General features: G+C 43.7%; 1 protein-coding gene across 1 annotated transcript in view; it reads left to right on the top strand.

Moving 5' to 3' along the window:
- Nucleotides 1–17,535, top strand: part of dok6 (docking protein 6) — a 164,070-nt gene that overhangs the window by 111,464 nt on the left and 35,071 nt on the right. Inside the window, exon 5 of the mRNA XM_078215510.1 lies at nucleotides 2,479–2,598. Coding sequence (XP_078071636.1) covers nucleotides 2,479–2,598 — 120 coding nt within the window. The remainder of the gene's footprint in view (nucleotides 1–2,478; nucleotides 2,599–17,535) is intronic.

The following is a 17,535-nucleotide window of genomic DNA, read 5'->3' as shown; positions in this document are numbered from 1 at the left end:
AAACCCAGTCTACAGGTGCAACAGGTGATCAAGAAGGCAACTGGGATGTTGGCCTATATCGCAAGGGGGATAGAATATAAAAGCAGAGATATCTTGCTGCATCTGTACAGGGCATTGGTGAGGCCGTAGCTGGAATACTGTGTGCAGTATTGGTCCCCTTATTTGCGGAAGGATATATTGGCCTTGGAGGGAGTGCAGAGAAGGTTCACCAGGTTGATACCAGAGATGAGGGGTGTTGATTATGAGGAGAGACTGAGCAGATTGGGTTTGTACTCGTTGGAATTTAGAATGCTGAGGGGGGATCTTATAGAGACCTATAAGATAATGAAGGGGCTGGATAGAGTAGAGGTGGAGAGATTCTTTCCACTTAGAAAGGAAGCTAGAACTAGAGGGCACAGCCTCAAAATAAAGGGGGGTCAGTTTAGGACAGAGTTGAGGAGGAACTTCTTCTCTCAGAGGGTGGTGAATCTCTGGAATTCTCTGCCCACTGAAGTGGTGGAGGCTACCTTGTTGAATATGTTTAAATCACGGATAGATGGATTCCTGATCGGTAAGGGAATTAGGGGTTATAGGGATCAGGCGGGTAAGTGGAACTGATCCACTTCAGATCAACCATGATCTTATTGAATGGCGGGGCAGGCTCAAGGGGCTAGATGGCCTACTCCTGCTCCTATTTCTTATGTTCTTATAAGCTGTTCTTGAGTCAGTTGGTACATGATCTCAGACGCTTCTACCTTTTTCCCGATGGTCTAAGTCTCTGTGTAACATTGGACCTGGCATTAGCTTCATGAAATACACAGTAACTTCTCCAATCCGGAAACCTATTGTTTGGAAACACCAATTGTTCGGAAATTTGTTGCGCAGACACCCAAACAACACAAGTCTTTGAGGACGGAAACATGAGAAGATCCAGTATTTGGATAAGGGGAACAATTTTCATTACTGCTATATAATGTTTCATCACACGTTTCAGGTAAATATTTATTTCTGTTTTCTGGGTTCTCACACTGGCAGTTAGGCATTTTCTCTTCATCCTACAAACCTGAAGATTTCAAAACTCCAGAATTTTTGTTTATTCTTTTATGGGACATGTGTGTCACTATCGGGTCAGCATTTATTGTCCATCCCAAGATGCCTGAGGGCAGTTGAGAGTGGTTACATTGCTCTGGCTCTGGAATTACATGTAGGCCCAGACTGGGTAAAGACGACAGATTTCCTTCCCTAAAGGACCTTAGTGAACCAGATGGATTTTTCTGACAATCGACAATGGTTTTGTGATCATCAGTAGATTCCTAATTCCAGATTTTTTAATCTAACTGAATTCAAATTCCACCATTTGCCATCGCGGGATTCGAACCCAGGCTGAGTTTCTGGATTAATAGTCTAGCGATAATACCAGTAGGCCGTCACCTCCCCAATGACTTGGTGCCAAGTATTCCAGACTGGAGAGGTTACCATGTAAGAAGAAATCAGATTGAACAGATAAGGAACCTACAATTGAACAAGTGGATGAATTTGATCTTGGATAACAATTGCAAATGTGTGATAACGCATACAATTATCTTTCCCATTGAAGTCAATACATGTATAGACTGGACCATTAGCTTTGATGCCTCTCAGAGAGAAAAATGATTGAACTGAAAAAGAAGGGAAAGTAATGGGCAGCATGGTGGCACAGTGGTGAGCACTGCGGCCTCACAGCACCAAGGACTCGGGTTCAATTCTGGCCTAAGGTGACTGTGTGGAGTTTACACATTCTCCCCGAGGGTTTCCTCTGGCGCTCCAGTTTCCTCCAAAGTTCAAAGATGTACGGGCTAGGTTGATTGGCCATGCTAAATTGCCCTTAGTGTCAGGGGAACTAGCAGGGTAAATACTTGGGGATAGGGTCTGATGGGATTGTTGTCGGTGCAGGCTCGATGGACCAAATGGCCTCCTTCTGCACTGTAGGGATTCTATGATTTTTATAATGATGAATGTAAGATCGTGCATATTCACAGTTATTGACTTTGCAGTTTTAAACAGACAGACTAAATCAAACATAAATCCATCTTAGCTGGAGGAAAATACACTATGTTAGATGATACAGCACTCCTGTCTTTACAAAATAGTGGATGCCATTAACAATAAATAAAACACCCACTAGGTCATTATAAGTGTGACTTGTGTCCAAGTAATATACTCATCATTGTCGCAGTGAGCAGATTTATTGTCAGTTTGTTTCTGTTCATCTAATATCCGTTTTGGTGATCAATTCTGACTGATACCGGTTTTGAGTAAAAGATTACAGAGATACTATATAAATAAATCCATGCAAGCTTAGGTACACATTAACCAAATAATGCATGAGCTAAAATCTAAAGACCTCAAACTGTGGATGTCTTTCATTGCTAATCCTTCAATTTAATATCAATGTTTGTAGTCTGAACAGTGGCAGGGTGTGATAATCTTCTGTGTGTGTTGCCCTGTTTGTGTTCACAGAGCTGGAGGCAGAGGAATGGTGTAAGCTGCTTTCCGTCGAATGCTTAGGATCCAGACTCAATGACATCAGCTTCGGGGAGCCAGATCTACTCGCAGCCGGAGTTCAAAGAGAACAAAATGGTAGGCCCACAAATTCTTCACTCAATCATCAAGGTGTTGGGATGGAGCCATTTTGCTAATGTTGTTTCTGTTACATATGTGAATCACGTGAATTCATCACCAATAAGAGACACTCTAACCACCGCCCCTTGACGTTCAATGGTGTAACCATCACTGAATCCCCCACTATCAACATCCTTCGGGTTACCATTGACCAGAAACTCACCTGGACCCGCCACACAAATAATGGCTACAAGAGCAGGTCAGAGGCTAGGAATACTGTGGCGAGTAACCTCCTGACTTCCCAAAGCCTGTCCACCATCTACAAAGCACAAGTCAGGAGTGTGATGGATTACTCCCCACTTGCTTGGATGGGTGCAGCTCCAACAATACTCAAGAAACTTGACATCATCCAGGACAAAGCAGCCCACTTGTCTGGCACCACATCCACAAACTTCCAGCCCCTCCACCCCTGATGCTCAGTAGCAACAGTGTGTACTATCTACAAGATGCACTGCAGCAATTCACCAAAAATCCTTAGATAGCACCTTCCGAACTTACAACCGCTTCCATCTAGAAGGACAAGGGCAGCAGATACATGCGAGCCCCACCACCTGCAAGTTCCCCTCCAAGCCACTTGCCATCCTCACTTGGAAATCCATCGCCATTCCTTCACAGTCACTGGGTCAAAATCCTGGAATTCCCTCCGTAATGGCATTGTGGGTCAACCACAGCACGTGGACTGCAGCGATTCAAGAAGGCAACTCACCATCACCTCCTCAAGGGTAAGTAGGGGTGGGCAATAAATATTGGCGTTGCCAGCGATGCCCATGCCCCATGAATGAATAAAAAGAAATGCCTCATTTAGGATGCCACCTGGAGTGACTGACACCAATCATTGGTCTCAGGTGAGCAGCACGGGACTGATGAGCCATGTGGTCTAGTTTGTAACACATTAGTATTTGTTTTTCCTTTTTCTATCCCCTTCAATTGATACCTTCCTTATTCAGATGGGGAGATGCAACTTCTAGTCTGCATCGCAGCTGATGTTGTCAGTCCTTCTCTCTGGTCAGCGTATAGACTAATCTGCTAATATGCCTGAAGACACTGGTCCTAGGTAGTTTTACCCCTTTGCAGATACAACTGTCATTCTTATGGGATTACCTAGGATATTCAGCACATAAATAGGCCATTTGACCCAGGCAGTCCATCGCAGTGTTTATGCTCAATTTGAGCTCCCCCCCCCCCCCCCCCCCATCTTTTCACATCTAAATCCATCTCTGTAACATTCTGTTTCCTTCTCCCTTATATACTTGTCTAGTTTCCCCTTAAATATATCAATATTATTTGCTTCAACCATTTCCTATGGTAATGAGTTTAGCGTTCTTAACATGCTTTGATTGAAGAAAACTCTTCTGAAATCCCTATTGGATTTCTTGGTCACTATCTTATATTGATGGCCTCTAGTTTTTTTCTTCCCCACAAGAAAAAACATTTTCTCTGTATCCACTCTTATCAAAATCTTTCATAATTTTAAAGACTTTTATTTGGTCATCCTTTTCTCAAGAGAGAAGAGACCAGCCTGTCAGTCCTTTCATAATACTTATGGTATCATCCTTGTGCAATGATACTGTGCCTTTAAGAAATGTATTGATATCGTGTTTCTTTGTAAGGGGTATGTTTAAAATTCAGCTGTTTTTCACGGTGCCGATTGGTCTACAAAACAGGTGGCACATATACTGAGAATGCAGGCTAATGATTGATTTTAGCTAAGGATGTGTTTGTTTTAATCCTGAGTTAAAGCATTTTGTTTATTTGTGTTTTCCCTGAGGTTTCAGAGTAGGGTTTTGATAAAGTTGATTGACAGAATCATGTGCTTAGGGGCGAAGCTGCGTTTACAGGGAAAAGCAGGCAGTCATTGCTGAGTTCTGAAAGAATCAAGAGATCTTTCTAGAGGCTGCTGCTGGGACCTGTTAGGAGAAATCAGTCTCCCTCTGGTTCGAGGACTAGCAGTTCAAGTACAAAAACATAAGTCTGCATATTGCTAACTGATTTTGAAGAGGGGTCTGTAAGAGGAATATTGCTGGAATTTAGACTAATAGTGATAGGTTAGCAGTTAAGAATTGTATCTTGTCATGTTTAAGTGTTTGGTAAAAGTGAAGCCAATTTATTCATTATAGTTAAACTGTAAAGTTTGTTTTGATAAAAGCTTCCTAGTGCGTGTCAATAGAATCACACCCGGAGTGAAACACCTTCTCGCACTAATGCCAAAAAAATAGAAAAGTTGGTAGGATCTAAGCGGGCTTCATAACATACCTTGGGATTTCTGATCGGTACCCTAACACTTGTAAATCTTCTCTGTACCCTCTCCAGCGCCGTTAGATCCATTTTATAATGTAATGAGAACCGTACACTGTACTCTTAAGTGTGGTCTAACCAAGATTCGATACAGATTTAGCTTAGCTTTCCTACATTATAATTCTGTTTCCCTCAGAGACCCAACGCTTGAATAGCTTATTTTTAATGACATTGCTTACCTGTGGCACGGCTTGTGGTGTTTGATGCACTTGCCTTTTGTCCCTCTACCCTACCCAGACGTGCACCTTCCAAGTAATAAGTGAGCTCCCTTTTCTTGCCACCAAAATGTACTACCTCACATCTATCTGTATCAAACTTCATTTGCCAATTCTACACATTTATTAATGTCCTTCTGCAATTTGGTGCAGTCTTCTTCAGTGTTAACTATTTCCACCAATTTGGTATCACCCACAAATTTAGAAATTATATTTTCAATCCGTAGTCCAAATTATTGATGTAAATTCAGAGCAGCAGTGGAGCCAACACTGATCCATGTAGAACGCCACTCCCATGAAGAAAGCCAAAGGTAGTTTTCAGTTTATACAGCCAGTGTGATTACCTCCTTAAGCATGTCGACCTTATCAAAATTTAGTTAATCACCTGCTTATGTTACACTTTTGTAACACAATTCATAAAATGGAGCGTAATAAAGATGTATAAAAAATTGAAATGAACCTGAGTAACATGTTAAAGATTACCACAATCCCCAGAAAATGGACGGTGCTAGAACAGTTTAGATTTCCCTAATTTGCAGAGGTGTTGGTGCGTGTAAACGGTCGCTTGGTAGTGCAGAACTTGAATGTAGCTGAAAAGAGAAACATGTTGCCAAAGCTTTTTGTCTTGCACTCATCACGACAAACACAAGAATGCCGAATTTCAAATGATCACAACAATTTACACTGCAGGGCAAAAGGAGTGCTGATTGGTTGTCAAGTTTCCTTTGACTGGCCAAGGTATTGGTCATGGAGAAAGCAATGGGGAAAAGTAGGCTTCTGGGTAATTCAGGAAAAGATGTGGAGATGCCGGCGTTGGACTGGGGTAAACACAGTAAGAAGTCTCACAACACCAGGTTAAAGTCCAACAAGTTTATTTGGTAGCAAAAGCCACTAGCTTTCGGAGCGCTGCTCCTTCGTCGGGTAAGTGGGAGTTCTGTTCACAAACAGGGCATATAAAGACACAAACTCAATTTACAAAATAATGGTTGGAATGCGAGTCTTTACAGGTAATCAAGTCTTAAAGGTACAGACAATGTGAGTGGAGAGAGGGTTAAACACAGGTTATAGAGATGTGTATTGTCTCCAGCTAGGACAATTAGTGAGATTTTGCAAGCCCAGACAAGTCGTGGGGGTTACAGATAGTGTGACATGAACCCAAGATCCCAGTTGAGGCCATCCTCATGTGTGCGGAACTTGGCCAAGTTCTATTCTGCCCAACTGCGGAATCAAACCTCGCAGGAGATATTGTGAGGTGAGGTTTGGAAGCATGGGCCAGTTGAATAGTCTTTACTCTGCCTATTGCGAACAGCCAGAGGAATACGTTGTTTGATTCGATCAGCCAATCGTTGCGATATATGGCATCCGCATGCAGCATTGCTTAATTGTGTGGCAGGCCAAACTTCACTGACGGCAGCAACCTATTCATGAAAAATATAAGTTGCATCACCCCTGCATAGTAGCAACATGAAACAGCTTGTCTAAACTGTTGTTCAAATGTTTGGGGTACTTTGCCTTTTCGGGTAATTTCAGGTAGACCTAGCACTTTTCTTGTCCAAAAGTGGTGACCTTCAGCCCATTTGTCAGAGGTGGCAATAGCCTGCAAAGCACCCAGTAAGATGCAGGAACAGCAAGGACTTTGTTTAAAGGTGGGTGAGGGTGGAATGGGGGTCATCAGGTATGGGTCACAGAAGGGGCAAACCTGAGGCAAGGGCAGGAAGTGGCTTTGAGTGCCCCTCCCCTTTCCCAATACCGGGGTCCCTCAATCAGGCACATGGGTGCCTTTGAACAAAGGACTCCGTCTATCCCTCCAGGAGCCCACATACGTTTTTGGGTTGTTCGCAGAGTGACTCTCCCTCCCTCCATAGGTTGAATACTGGTGGCACAGGAATGAGGTCTTTAGGTGAGCACTTATTGCCTTCTTAAGTGCTTTAATTGGTGTCGGGGCAGGAAGTTTGTCCATGAACCTTACCACCCCAGACTTAATCGGATAGAGGCGGGAAGCAAGTGAGGAGCCTATCCAACATTCTGTCACCAAATTAAATGTGTCTGCACCACCACATTCACCATGGGGGGGAAGGGCACTAAGCTCTGCCCACACAATGGCAACGATGTGTGGGCAAATTTAAAACAGGAGGAGTCTACTTCTCCAACTGAGGTCACTTTGTTCCCACTGGTGTTAATAGATGCTTGATTATGTTGTTTAAGGTACACAGCTGATGGGTATTGTTTGATTAAGGACTTAGAACACATATAAAGAGAGTTATTAGCCAAGTGGCCTTGGACAGACAGCATGCGGTGTCTATGGGCATGCTTCAAGGCAGTCTGCAACTGTTGGCTGCTGTGTCGGCTGGGGTGCACATCATCCCTGGGAATTAGATTTTTATTTCATTTGTTTTTCCTTTTGAGGTTTTATTTTAGTTATAGCTGTCTCACTTGGAGCTGTCACCCCTGTCACTTTTGTTTAAGTTTAAAGTTTATTTTAGTAGTGTCACAAGTAGGCGTACATTAACACTGCAATGAAGTTACTGTGAAAATCTCCTCGTCGCCATACTCCTGCACCTGTTCAGGTACACTGAGGAAGAATTTAGCATGGCCAATGCACCGAAACAGCACGTCTTTCAGACTGTGGGAGGAAACTGGAGCACCCGAAGGAAACCCAAGCAGACACGGGGAGAACGTGCAGACTCCGCACAGACCAAGCCAGGAACTGAACCTGGGTCCCTGGCGCTGTGAGGCAGCAGTGCTAACCACTGTACTGCTGCAATTTATTAATAATTGTTTTCCTTAAGAGTATAAATAGAGTCAATGGCTGGGTGCATCATCATCCCTGGTAATGACATTTTGTTTTAATTAGTTAAGTTTATTTTTGACATTTTGTTTTTGTTTCAGTGTCACACCTGGTGCTTCCCGCCTCTCATCTTTGCTTAATTCACTGATTTTTTTTCACTTCATTCAAAAGATTATTAAGAGAGTCAGGTGGAGATCATGTGGTGCGGTGGTAGCATCTCTACCTCTGGACTAGAAGCTCAAGGTTCAAATCCCGCTTCGGAACTTGATGAACATGAAAGGACCATGAATAACATTGTACGTAGGTTGATTATCGGGCTGTAAGTCCTCCCAATGTGCCTGCTGCCAGATAATAAGAACAGAAGATTTTCCTTATCAGACATACCACAGAAGGTAATAGCAAACTATTGCAGTACTTTACTAAGCATAATCATGGGCATGGTATCTGGAGGAGAATGGATACTTTATGCTGTTGTCTTGGTTGTGAAATGTTCCATTAGAGCGGCATGGTGGCACAGTTGTTAGCACTGCTGCCTCACAGCACAGCGACCTGGGTTCAATTCCCGGCTTGGGTCACTGTCTGTGCAGAGTCTGCACATTCTCCCCGTGTCTGCATGGGTTTCCTCAGGGAACTCCAGTTTCCTCCCACAGTCTGAAAGACGTGCTGGTTAGGTGCATTGGCCATGCTAAATTCTCCCTCAGTGTACCTGAACAGGCGCTGGAGTGTGGCGACGAGAGGATTTTCACCGTAACTTCATTGCGGTGTAAACTTACTTGTGACACTGATAAATAAATAAAAATTCACCAGTATTATTACAAAAATGGCCAGGTGTCCCTGGAGAGTGCGGTGTCCATCAGTATGATTAGGGCTTTCAGTGACATATTGGCACTGCAGGGGCTGGAGTGCATTGACAACCCCGGGGACACCATTTTGATTTGATCTGTTAAGTTCCCTTTGAAAGTTCAGTTATTTTGTTACCAAGCCCCTTTAAGGGGCTGTTATTTAATTAGTTTGTTTAGTTTATTTTATCCGTTCCAATAAGCGGGCATTGAGAGAATCAACTGGGACACTGGGTTGGTAGTTCGGGTGATGCTGCATCCCATGAATAAACCTACTGTCAAGGGAAAGATCTGAGTCTTGTTCCGTTATTCACCACCTTGTTTGGATCCATTTAACTTGGCAGCAGAGGATGGTTGCCGAAAAGGTGAAGATTAGAAACAAAGATTTATTTCTCAGGCAGAAGGTTGTAATCCGCATAGCTGAAACCATTCGGGGTGATAGTGGAGGACATGCCTCTGTCTACATCAATGGGTACTATAGGATCCATTTATTCTTTCAAATAGACCAAGGGCACTTGGTACGATTTTGAAGATGATTTATTGAATATAACTTGAAATTAAAATAAAGTACAGAAAGCTGAAGAGAGTGAGAGAGAGAGAGAGAGAGAGCGCCCAGGAAGTTGGGCCCGATTACAGAGTTGACTTCAAAAACCTTGCAGCGTTTTACTGAGCACAACTGAACTGAACTGGACTGCCAAACAGATAGCTGTTACTAGCAATATATGAGTTTGGTTATCTTTGTTATGAAATTACCAGGTACAAGCAGTCTTCAACTAACATAAACAATTGGCAGCTATGACCGTAAAAGCTTCTGTTTATGATAGGAACCATTTCTGCTTAGCAATGCATTTTCAAATGTGCTCAATTTCTAAGCTAAACCCAGAATTCCACGCTGTTTTAAAATGTGGACAAATTTAGCCTAAGTTTGCTTTAAAGCATAGCACAATTAGTTACATTAGGCAGAAATACCTGAAAATGAAGCCTTTTAACAAATGCAAACCCATACACAGGATCCCACAGGTACAAAGTGGAAATAGTCAAGAGCTTCAGGTTTTTAGACATTTAGATCACCAACCACCTGTCCTGGTCCCTCCACGCCGATGCTATAGTTAAAAAAGCTCACTAACACCTCTACTCCCTCAGAAGCCTAAGGAAATTTGGCATGTCCACTATGACTCTCACCAATTTTTACAGAGAAAGCATCCTTTCTGGATAGATCACAACTTGGTATGGCTCTTGCTCTGTTCAAGACCGCAAAATACTACAAAGGGTCGTGAACAAAGCCCAGTCCATCACGCAAACCAGCCTCCCATCCATTGATTCTGTCTACACTTCCTGCTGCCTTGGAAAAACAGCCAGCATAATTAAGGACCCCATGCACCCCGGACATTCTCTCTTCCACCTTCTTCCGCCGGGAAAAAGATACAAAAGTCTGAGGACACGTACCAACTGACTCAAGAACAGCTTCTTCCCTGCTGCCATCAGACTTTTGAATGGACCTACCTCGTACTAAGTTGATCTTTCTCTACACCCTAGCTGTGATTGGAACACTACATTCTGCCCTCTCTCCTTTCCTTCTCTATGTACGATTTGTCTATTGTCTGTTTGGCGTGCAAGAAACAACACTTTTCACTGTATGCTAATACATGTGTCAATAATAAATCAAATCAAAAGTATGCTTTCCCTCTGATATTCTCTAAATCTGAACGTTGTGACCAATGGAAAAATGAAGTAGATATATGACTCAGGATACAGCCTCACTGAAGAGAAAACCGCCTACGACCTTGGCACTATCTCTTCCTAACAAAAGCATGATAAGGTGCAAAGTATGTTCTGAGCCAGAGCTGAGGAAACTTTGGATAATCTATTAAGTGTGATGGATAATATTTCTAAAAAAGGCAATCTGTTAAAATGCACACAAGGTCTGGTCAGACTTGATACATTTAGAAAGATGGATGGTTATTCCACAAAGGAAGGTATCATGGAATATAGCAGGCTATATCTGCAAAATTGTCGCACTTTACTTGGAAATTCCTGGTTCAATGCAAGGCTTGCTAGGGGATTTTCACAGTAACTTCATTGCAGTGTTAATGCAAGCCTACTTGTGACAATAAATAAACTTGCTTTCAAATTGTTGGATTGTGCTAAAGTGTAGCATGTGGATGGGCTGCTAATCTCAACTGGATTGTCTTAGTCTTAAAAGGCCTTCAAGCCTTCCATGACTGGTGGGCACCACTGGGACTAGGGTGCATTGTCATCCTGGTAATGACATAGGTTAGAGTGATTAGCCGGGTAAATATGTGAGGTTACGGGGATAGGGCCTAGGTGGGATTGTTGTCGGTGCAGACTCAATGGGCTGAATGGCCTCCTTCTGTACTGTAGGGATTCTATGATTCTATGACATTTTGGTTTAATTGGTCAAGTTACCTTTTGACGTTCTATTTTAGTTACTGTGCCCACCCGGGGGCTATCATCCCTGTCATGCTGGTTTGATTTATTGATTATTGGTTTTATAGAACAAGTATAAAGAGAGTCAACTGGGCCACTGAGTAGATAGCCAGGAGAAGGAGATATGTAATGTTGCATCCTGTGAATGAAGCTACCATCAAGGAAACAATCTGTGTCTTGTTTTGTATTTCACCATCTGGTTAGGATCCATTTAGCAGCTGGCACCATTTCACTTTCAATGACTTGCAAGTCAGCCCAGCTCCTGTTACATTTCATTTGATCCAATCTGTAGGTTGCCAGTAATGAGGAGCTAAGTGCCCCCTCTTAAAAGAATAGCGCTGCCATACTGTCACAAATCTCAGAGCCTTTAAAAGGAAATTTAGCTAATCCCAGGGGTAATGATGCATTCCAGTCTCTGCCGATCCTCCACAGGTCTCAGAGGGCCTCAAGCATACCAGTGGACCCCTGTGCTCTCCCTTTCCACTCCATCTGACGAAGGAGCAGCGCTCCGAAAGCTAATGGCATTTGCTACCAATAAACCTGTTGGACTTTAACCTGGTGTTGTTAAAACTCTTACTGTGTTTACCCCAGTCCAACGCCAGCATCTCCACATCATCTCTCCCTCTCCAGGCATACCAAGGCGTGTGTATTTAGCCCTAGAACAGAGGCAGGCAGGAAGTTAGGCCGAATGACCACCTAGACTGCTCGCTGCCTGGGCCTGTTGATTGCCACCTTGCCAGGTCCTGGGCAACATGGTGGCACAGCACTGCCGCCTCACAGCACCAGGGACCCGGGTTCAATTCTGGCCTCGGGTGACTGTGTGGAGTTTGCACATTCTCCCCGTGTCTGCGTGGGTTTCCTCCGGGTGCTCCGGTTTCCTCCCACACTCCAAAGTTGTGCAGGTTAGGTTGATTGCCATGCTAATTTACCCCTTAGTGTCAGGGGGATTAGCAGGGTATATTCGTGGGGTTACAGGGATAGGGCTTGGGTGGGGTTGTTGTCAGTGCAGGCTTGAATGGGCTTCTTCTGTACTGTAGGGTTCTATGAAGCAATCCCTCGAGGAAGTGCTCTGATTTGCCTGTTGCCCTCTTGAGGCTCCTGTTACAGGCAGCTGCAGCCCATTGATAATATCTTTGCCAAGGCTCAAAGACATCAACGGCACTGCAGCGGTGGGGTGGTAGGGGACGGAGATCATTTAGCCCATCAGAGCCATGTTAGCTCTTTGAAAGAGTTGCTGGCTTGGTATCATTGCCTGGTGTATTTCTGATAAAGGCATTCCATGGGCAGGGTTTCCAACTCCTTATGGCGATGGGAATCGATTTGCAAAACACAGAACTTAGGGGGTTTTCTTTGTGAAAGATAATTTTCCAAGACCCTCCTGACCCCATGCCCTGCTCACTTGTTGGGAAGGCAAAATGCATGGGGACTCCCTCTAACCTCGGGGGTCACCTTAATAAAAGTGGACACGAAACGTTAACTCTATTTCTCTCTCCCCAGATGCTGCCAGACCTGTTGGGCAGGGTTTTACGGTCCCGCTTGGCCCGAAATCGTAAAATCCCGCCTGAGGTCAACGGAGCTCCCCATTGTCCGCCCCTCGCCCACTCCGATTCCCATGGTGGGCGGGGCAGTAAAATTCTGGCTGTTGAATATTTCCCTCATTTTCTGTTTTTATTTCAGATCTCCAGCATCCGCAGTATTTTGCTTTTCTTTTAAATCAATAAAATGACCTCCTTTATGAAACAAACATTCTCCGACGCTTTGGCCTTACTATTTTGGTGGTGATCTCAAATCTATGCTCTCTGGTTAGTGTGGTAGTGGGCAATTCTGCTGCAAATTCCCCCCACGGTGTTGTAGGTTAGAGCTCACCACATACTGAGTCAGAAATGAGGTGAGAGGTCTAGCACTAAGCCTTGCTAGCCAGAGCTGGAATCGGAATTGGATTAAGGAGAACAAGAGAAGATGCTAACAGCACCGCTGTCTTATCAAACGATCTGGAAATAAGTTAGAACAGTATTGTAAAATAGGCAGCGTCACATAGGCCTTTCCCTCGATAGTCAATGCCATCAGTGTCTTTGGAAACAAATAGCGGATAGGTGATCTATTTGACTCTTCACATTGTATGCTACTGCCTGAGTCAAATCTCTCCCGCGGTGATGACACACCCAGGCATCTCGTGAGGGCCTTATACACGGTAATTATTGATTGCCTAGGGCAGGATTTTATAGCCTTGCTCGTCCCGAAACTATAAAATCACGCCCGAGGTTAACGGACCTCTCCATGGTCCCCACCTTGCCCACCTCCAATTCCCATGGCGGGCGGTAAAATCCTGGCCCATATTTCAGGTTCAGAGAGAAAATTCCGTGCCATGGCGGCATATTCTGAGCACTGTGGTAAAACGTAAGCACGCCTGTATCCTTGGAAAGTAAATGCACAGTTGTTGAAGAGTTGTCTTTTGTCTTTGTGAGGCTCTACCACCTTTTTACTGATGGACTTTGCAGAACAGCACTGTTGCATTCTGCTAAGCATGAGCACATTAGCTTGGTACATATACATAGCTTCCTCATCCACTCCCAGCTTCAGGCTGCGGGTGAGGAGGGACATTTCCGGAGCTGATAATGCTGTGCATTGCTCATTCGAATGGATGTCCTCTGAAGCGTGTGGATGTTTGGAGGTCCAGAGCTCAGAATTTGTGGCACCAGCTGTTTGTGAAGGACGTTAAAGTAAAAGCAAAATACTGCAGGCGCCGGCGGTCTGAAATAAAAACAGAAAATGCTGGAAAACCTCGGTGGGTCTGGCAGCAATCTGTGGAGAGAGAAAGAGAGTCTGAAGAAGCTTCATATTGGACTCAAAACATTAACTCTGTTTCTCTCTCCACATCCCCCACCAATGCCCAAAAAATGGCGGCGTCTTGCACAGGGCGTGCTGGAAGTGGACAAAAGCAATGCTGACACCATTTTGCTGCTAAACGGGAACCCATAACAACCAAACTACAGAGCTGAATTTTGATGCCAGAGAATATATTGCTCATCCCCCGACCCTGCAGGACCCTAACATGTTGCCACATCATAAGCGTGACAAATATTTATCCAAAAGAGGTGTCCTTGGGTTGTTGTGAGGCTTGCTGAATGGAATGTAGCTGCACAAAACGCCTGAAGAGTAGAGATTCCAGTCTTGCTACACGCGAACATTATTATCAGTCATAGTGGGTGAGTAGAAACCCAGCCAAATGTCTCTTAAGATGGCATTGGAACAGATTCATACACTTGTTATTACTTCTTAGACAGGCAGGAGGTTTACACCAGAGCATCCCAAATTCTCCAAATGCCAAACAATACGATGCAATGGAGAAATATGCATTAAATAGTGAATAAAATGTGTGTGGGGCAAGATTAGGATACGTATGCGATATTAAAATGACCCAGTTACAAGATCCAAGTTTGACTGGTTTTTCGGGACATTGGGCCCCCGAGTTGGCCCAGTTTCTGCAGCTCTCTCACATTGAGATTGGGTGGCACCGACTGGCATAGTTTGCAGTAGGGAGTTTTCGCTTGCCGGTGCCATTTATTTAGATGTTACTGAAAGTGAGTGAACATTGCTTACGTTAACAATCAGTACACAGATGTTAGCAATGAAAAGGAGTTATTAAAGAAGTTCTGAGAAAATTTCTGAGAAAATCAACATCACGTGAAATGAGTCTTAAGGTGCTCTATTTTATTAACGATTCATTTGATTTATTATTGTCACATGTATTAATATACAGTGAAAAGTATTGTTTCTTGCATGTTATACAGACAAAGCATACCGTTCATAGAGAAGGAAAGGAGAGTGCAGAATGTAGTGTTACAGTCATAGCTAGGGAGTAGAGAAAGATCAACTTAGTGCAGGGTAAGTCCATTCAAAAGTCTGATGGCAGCAGAGAAGAAGCTGTTCTTGAGTCGGTTGGTACGTGACCTCAAACGTTTGTATCGTTTTCCTGATGGAAGAAGGTGGAAGAAAGTATGTCCGGATTGCGTAGGGTCCTTAATTATGCTGGCTGCTTTGCCGAGGCAGCGGGAAGTGTAGACAGAGTCAATGGATGGGAGGCTGGTTTGTGTGATGGACTGCGCTTCATTCATGACCCTTTATAGTTTCTTGTGGTCTTGGGCAGAACAGGAGCCATACCAAGCTGTGATACAACCAGAAAGAATTCTTCCTACGCTGCATCTGAAAACGTTGGTGAGAGTTGTGGCAGTCATGCCAAATTTCCTTAGTCTTCTGAGAAAGTAGAGGCACTGGTGGCCTTTCTTAACTATAGTGTTGACACGGGGGAACCAGGACAGGTTGTTGGTGATCTGGATACCTAAAACCTTGAAGCTCTCGAACATTTCTACTTCGTCCCCATTGATGTAGACGGGGTCATGTTCTCCATTACACTTCCTGAAGCCGATGACTATCATGACATATGATTCATGTTACGTAACATTGGAATTTGCCAGTGTTAGGGACCAGATCAGAAACTCCAAGATATGTTCTGAAGTTCGCCTATACCTTAACTTTTCCTTTTGATTTTGGTATTAGGCTGAGCGTAAGGTATTTTGCTTCAGGTCTGATTCAGTTGACTCACCAGAAAGCTTTTATTAGAACAAACTTTATTTAAGAACACAGTTCATATATAACAAAAAGAATTAGCATAACTTTTACCAGTTGAAATACTAAAATAATGCAAATTCTAATTCTTAACAGCTATCCTTCTCTATTGTTCCAATTTAAGCAACATGCCCATAGACATAAATTCCTTCTTCAGAACCAGTTAGCACCAAAAACCAATATGCTCACAAGCATGCTAGATTTTCAGCCTCTTAACTCCTCTGGACAGAGATCCAGACAGCCACCTAGCTTCTGACTCTCATGCAGAAGAATCTCGGAGAAAGATCCACTCCCAAATGGCAGAATCTCAGAGAAACAGACTTATTTCCTGTCTCCAACTTCAGAGGGTGGTAAAGAGAGGCACAGCTCTCTGACAACTCCAAGCAATGTCTGTCCAGATTAAAGCAAACATTCTAGCAATCATATTGCTGCAGTAACAATAGAGGATGCCGGTTAGAACAGACTGTATAAAAAGCAATCCGGCACAAGATACATGACTCATTTCTTAAAGGCACTGTAATAAGTCTTCGGAGGCAGAAGCCCCTTCACCAAAATCCCTTTATCTACAACTCTAACAGCAGTACATGGAGTGCTAGCAGTTAGCAGTCTATCTCCAGGGGTGCCAGAGGAACTGACACTTCTGGTTAAGTACGAAGCAAAGACTCCCTGATTAGCCCATCAATCGGATCCTTCATCAGGGAGTTCATACTCCAATAGGCCAACCAGAATGGCCTGATCGAAGTCATTACAGGCACAGTAATGTCACACCAGTCCCTTGCAGCAGGCGACAGAGGAGCGTATTTTTTTGGTGTACAAGCAATGGATGTGTCAGACTCAGTTGTGACAGGATCCAAAATTCATAAATACCACAAGGATTCACACATGAAGAATCACCTTTGAGTTAGGGACTGGAACATTGTTACTGGTCCTGTAATCATACGCAGGTCAATGTCTTGGCATGGTGCGAGGTGAAAATATACTTTTAAAGATTGAAGAAAAGTAGAGGGACTGGAAAAACTGTATTCTACTCTAGAGAAGTATTGACTGAAAGCTGCCCTTTCAGAAGTGCTGCCATTTTTTGAAATGGAGCCCTGTTATGTATGCGGGGCGTGGCCCCTTTAAAGGGACCGATCAGGTGACCCAGGCCATGGGGTGACCTGTCCGGGGAAACCGCCCCTACAACCAATGGAGGGCTAGAGTGTGAGAGGTACAGTTCTTCAATAGATCCTATTGCTCCTGTGGCTTGTCTTTCCATATGACTTCTTTGGAACTACCTTCCCTTATTCCAGCTTCTCTGATGCAGGATATTTCAAAATTGGCCAACTTGGCATCTCTGTAGACAAAGCGACAAAGTGCCCTATCATCTTTTTTAAGCTCTTCTGTGATGTGTATGTTGACTAGGTGAGGTTTAGCAATTATGGCAGCACAGTTCAAGTCCCAGCTATTAAAGAATGTGCCCTTTATGTCTCTGTCAGCATGGGCAACAGTGTGCAGTATTCTGTATGTACCTGCCAATAAGCTGCTCTTTTTCACTGTCTGGTTGAACCAGTCCGTCCAACACAATTCCGCTGCATGACAACATTCTTTCATTAATTACTTTCTCTAACTAATTGCTTCCTGATTCAGTTCTTGTGCAACACCATGAAGCTTTCACAGAAAATATATTAGAGGGAAAAATAAATGT

This window comes from Mustelus asterias, chromosome 7 (genome assembly GCF_964213995.1).
Source record: "Mustelus asterias chromosome 7, sMusAst1.hap1.1, whole genome shotgun sequence".
Lineage (NCBI taxonomy): Eukaryota > Metazoa > Chordata > Chondrichthyes > Carcharhiniformes > Triakidae > Mustelus > Mustelus asterias.
The sequence above is the reverse complement of the archived record's forward strand: the minus strand, read 5'-3'. Positions and strand labels throughout refer to the sequence as shown.